The sequence below is a fragment of the Candoia aspera genome, chromosome 11, assembly GCF_035149785.1.
Source record: "Candoia aspera isolate rCanAsp1 chromosome 11, rCanAsp1.hap2, whole genome shotgun sequence".
NCBI lineage: Eukaryota > Metazoa > Chordata > Lepidosauria > Squamata > Boidae > Candoia > Candoia aspera.
In genome coordinates this window covers 16,013,554-16,018,273 of record NC_086163.1, presented here as the reverse complement: position 1 = coordinate 16,018,273, position 4,720 = coordinate 16,013,554, and the positions used below count along the sequence as shown (strand labels likewise).

General features: G+C 41.9%; 1 protein-coding gene across 1 annotated transcript; it reads right to left on the bottom strand.

Annotated features, from left to right (window-relative positions):
- Nucleotides 1–913: 913 nt before the first annotated feature.
- C11H19orf12 (chromosome 11 C19orf12 homolog) lies at nt 914–3,294 on the bottom strand. Its single transcript, XM_063312854.1, has 2 exons — nt 3,008–3,294; nt 914–2,194 (listed from the first exon to the last, which is right to left on the bottom strand). Exons 1-2 carry the CDS (start codon nt 3,165–3,167, stop codon nt 1,929–1,931), a joined length of 426 nt encoding a protein of 141 aa, XP_063168924.1. The 5' UTR covers nt 3,168–3,294; the 3' UTR covers nt 914–1,928.
- Between the last annotated feature and the right edge of the window lie 1,426 nt (nt 3,295–4,720).

Here is a 4,720-nt window from a genome sequence, read left to right as displayed (position 1 = left end):
GGTGAGAATTCAAAGCTTCCTTCCATCCACAGTAGCGGCTGTCTAGATTTTTGCACTGCAGCCCTACTAGTAAATACGTTTAGTATTGTAGCCTTAATACAGGAACTTTGGCAAATATCGCTGATGGGATAAAGCAGCCTAAGCCATAATGTGTGTTCAGCTAAGTTGTTAATTAAGCTACAATGGCCTAGCATGCCAATACGAAGTCCATACCAAGCCAACCATATTATTGCTGTACAAATGCATGATCCCAAAATGATAATACAACTGGTTAGCAAAGTCTCATAGCTTATGGTGGGGATATTGGGATTCCCATCTGACCCTGCTGCTGGAGGCCTCACCTGTGGCCAGAATAAAGAACCCATGGCTTCTAGATGTTGTGCTGTGTCAGCAGAACTATTGGATCTGGAATGCAAAAATCATATAACCAACAGATGCCATCAAAGAATTTCTGTTGATTTTTGCTGCCTAGGGTTTATATGGATGTTTGCAGTCCAGTTCTAGTAACTTTAATTCAACCGTGCCCTTCTGGCTTGTTTGGAAAACCATGGTTAGAAGATATTAGTGAGGTATAAGAAACTGAGCATACAGTACAAGCTGTTCTGTCATGTTGAAAGTGAGTTTAAGTAAGATTGCTCCATTGGCTGATTTTCTTTTCTGCTCCAATTGCTCACTTAACATGAAGCTCTCTTATATCAGCCTGCGTCAGACCCCTAGTGCATCTAAGCCAAGATTGTCTATTCCAGCTTGACAAAGTCTGGTCCTCACCCAGGCTAGTTACTTGGAGACTGAAACTATTCCCCTTCCCAAATGTAGAACCAGATCAGGCACAATACACCTTCTATCATGTAAGGTTTCCAACTGGGATTGCATCTCTAAGTGAAGGGGAACAATGGTCTTACACACCTGGCAGTTCACATTAAAATTCAGCTTTATTTGCATTGTTCTTCAGGAGAAATACCTAAGATGAAACATCTGCTACATTTTTTGCTTCGCATTTTAAAGATGGCAACTTGTGATTTCAAGATTTCACTCCTCCACCCTCTCAAAATTAAGGCAGAAAGGTAAGAAGAAACACATCCCATGACAGCAGAGCTATGGAAGTTGACCCCATCTGGCAAATTCCAAGTAATTTGATGTTGATCATTCTAATGTGGGCAAGAGGACATCATGTAGTTCGAACACCGTGCAATTATTTACAGTAGGTTTCTCCAACTTGGTATCTATCAGGGGCTAACTACCTACCAACTTCTCTCTCTCTCCAGCCAATCAGCTGAGCTAGCCAACAATGATCAGAGTTATAGTTCAGTGACCTGAAAAACATATTTGGGTAGGACATTTGGTCATAAATTCAATACTTCTAACTGGCCAGAAAAGGCTGAGTGTTTGTATTGGACAACATCTGTTCAGTGTACCATTATTCAGTTAGAATGATGCATATCAGCTAGGAGGGGAGGAAATGGTGATGTCATCATGGTGCAAATGCCATGACTTAGATCCTTGCACCATGCCATGACTTAGATCCTTGCACCATGATGTAATGGTAGCACTTCTTTGATGGCATCACTGGGATTTGTTACAGATGCTGCTGCTTAGGTGGTCAGATAGATCAGAAACATTCACTGAGCAAGGTGCTCCAAGTACCACAGTGGGTTGTTTTGGTGGCATAAATAGTTTTAAAATAAATACACATTGAGGCTCACACTGATCTGCCCTTGGCTACCGAAGTAGAGATGAATTAGAGAATGGGGAAGCCAAAGCCTGCCTTGTACATTTTCCCAAAAAGATTATTTCTGGTCATGGTAGAAATGGATGGCTGCCATCTTGTTATTCCTGTAAAAACCATTATCTTAAGGAATCTAAAACGCCAGACCAAGGTACCAGGAGGGCGCCAAGTGCACTCAGCACCCTTAAATACACATCTGAGTCTAGTCTCCATACTTAATTTCAGCTCTGAGCTCATTAGTGATATAGTTCGTCAGCATTCCAAGCAATTTCTCTTGAATGGCGCCATTGGCCATGACCAAGGCCATGAGCTGGGCTGTGTCAGTCCAGTCCAGATTCTGAATAATGGCACAGGCATTTTCGTAAAGCCGCTGCTGCTCCACAGGAGGCAGTTCCAGGATAATCTGAGGAATGGGCTTGAACTGTCCAGCGGTCATCCAGGCCCCAAGCAAACCACCAATGGCACCTCCTAGAAAAACAGAACAGAATGCCATCTTTAAACTGTCTCACAAACAGCCACAACTATTTGCAGATGCAGGGCAGCATCTTTTCTGATGCAGATCAAAATCCAACTCCACAGACCTTGGCTCTGGGATATTTTTAAGTTACATTGTCCTCTTATATATATATTTAGTATATATATTTAGTTTATAAATGTATAAATCTTTTATACTTTTTATACACAATTCCCTTTGGACTCCCACTTTTTCTATCTTTTATACCTTCTATGTTTCTTATTGTAATGGTATGTGGGAGATGGAGCGAAGAGATGCTGCGTAGGGAATGGTCAGGTAAGAGACAGCATAGCCTGCAGCTGTATAGTGGGAAGGGCAAGAGGCTCAGAAGGGACCCTCCCAAGGTTATCAGGCTGTAAAGGAGACGGCAGGAGAACTGCACTTTCAGACTTGCACGATTCTGTTAATGTAGCTTTACAATAAAGTAGAATTAGCTTATCTGGTTGTGTTTCCTGTCTGGTCTACCTGGTAAGGTGTGCGCACGTAAGCACACACACACACACATATATATTTATATTAGTGTTTTACTTTATACACTTTACAATGACTGTACCCCATCCCCTTATGGTCTTGGATCATAATATAGATTTGAATGTGGAAAGTCGCTTTAATTTAAACTGAATATAACTGCATTCATCAAATGCAGTTAACAGAATGGCTCCTTCCCCTTCTTTAATATCTACCCCCATCACATTAGAAGCTACAATTGGGAGCACCCAGAGCTTTCCAGGGGCCACATCTGCACATATCTGAAGACATTAATTTACCAACAGCAATGCCAGGTGGGCCTGCCATCAAACCTCCAAAGAAAGCAGTTGTTCCCACCACCAGTGCCCCTCGTCCGGAGTGCTTGAAGGCAGCCTTCATTTTTCGCTCTTCAGAAAGATGGCAGAGGAGCTGCATCACATCGTTCATGCTAATAGGCATTGTTACTTCTTTGGACCTGAAACAGTTGTAAAAGAACCTTAATCCAGTTCTCTTTTTTTCTCCCACACATAGAGCTTAGAGCTGTTTGCTACACTTTTATCTTTTTCGTGCGCTGTAATCCAGACACACACACACATACCCAGATTTAATCATCAAGTTTGTATCTATGGCCTGGTTAGTACTTGGATACCAGAGTCATACAGTACATCTCTGAACAGTAAAATGTATGACTCATATTGGAGTTGTAGGGGACTTTGATAACTCACTCGCCCTGCCAGGAACCTGACTGTTCCCCCAAAAGGGGAATTAAAAAAATAAAAATAAAACATTCCAAAGCCAAAAATAAAATAAAATTTAAAACATTAAAAATCTCAGAGCGCAAAGTAACTTCAAAAACTCAAAGCCCAAGACAACATAACATTTTAAACCTTACAAATTTCAAAGCCATTTGCATTTCAAGAAAAGTTCCCACTAGCATCAGGGAGGTGACAATTTTTGAAATATGAAATATACCTTGCATTTTTTCACATAATTAAGATCAAATCCAATTTGGCCCTAACATCTCACTTACTGGGGGTGGGGTTGAGAAGGAGAGCTCCTGTCCTCAAATTCTGAACAATTTTTAAAAAAAATAAAATATACGATACATTTGTGTTCTGTATACCAAGAATGCCCCAACAATGTCCTGCCATCCCCAGGCATTCAGAGGATCTTGACAGCCTCAGCTTCATCAAAGATGCCACATCACGTACATCAAGATCATACCTTAGTTGAAGGTCACTAGTGCAGAATGTACAAAGCCCCTGCTATCCTCTTTCATTTTCCATTTCTGTCTTTGACCAAGACTGGATAACTACCACTCCCTTCCTTCTGCTTTTTAATGCAAACCTCTGGCTTCTTCCTCAATACCCCCATTATTGTTTTTATTTATTTGATTGTTTTCTATCCCAACTTTCCTCTCTCTTGATTTTCCTTCTTAGCAGTAATTTTTTGCAGATGACTGGCCAATAAGGAAAAGGGATTGGCCAAAAGTCACCCAGGGAACTTTTATGGTTGAGCTTGAACAGTCCTGGGCCAACATCTTAACCACACCACACTGACAGCAGGATAAAGTATGAGCTACAGGGTATCTCAGACTGTCTCATTTTAAGGCATGTTTTCCCTGCATTTTCAGTTCCTACTTTCCAACTCATACTTAGTACCCAGAGACAGTTGGAGTGACAGGTCTTTTCTTTCTTCCATTCTTCCTCCCTCTTTCTCTCTCTCTGCCCCTCCTCAGAGTGTTCTGCCTTTTTCTATTCTAAGTAGCGGGTCTCAGAAGCGCCCAAGCCAAGAGCTGAGAGAAAGAATATTTCTAAGCAAAACCCCCCCCAAATATTCAAGATAAAAACTATTTTTAGAAGAAAAACGGAGCGACTCATTTCGGGGCTTCCCGGAGCGCTGCCTTGAGCACTAGCCAGCGTGGCCAGCGGCAAGGGAATATGGGAGCTGTAGTCCATCTCCCACGTCCGGAGGGCAGGCAAGAGGGTGCTTGGCGAAGGTGCCGCTTTAAG

Bases quoted from the DNA above. Each gene is read 5' to 3' on its own strand.
- C11H19orf12 (XM_063312854.1), bottom strand. From the start codon at position 3,167: ATGCCTATTAGCATGAACGATGTGATGCAGCTCCTCTGCCATCTTTCT. The intron at 2,195-3,007 runs GTAAATTAATGT...CTGTTTTTCTAG, and splicing joins CCCACCTGGCATTGCTGTTG to GAGGTGCCATTGGTGGTTTG.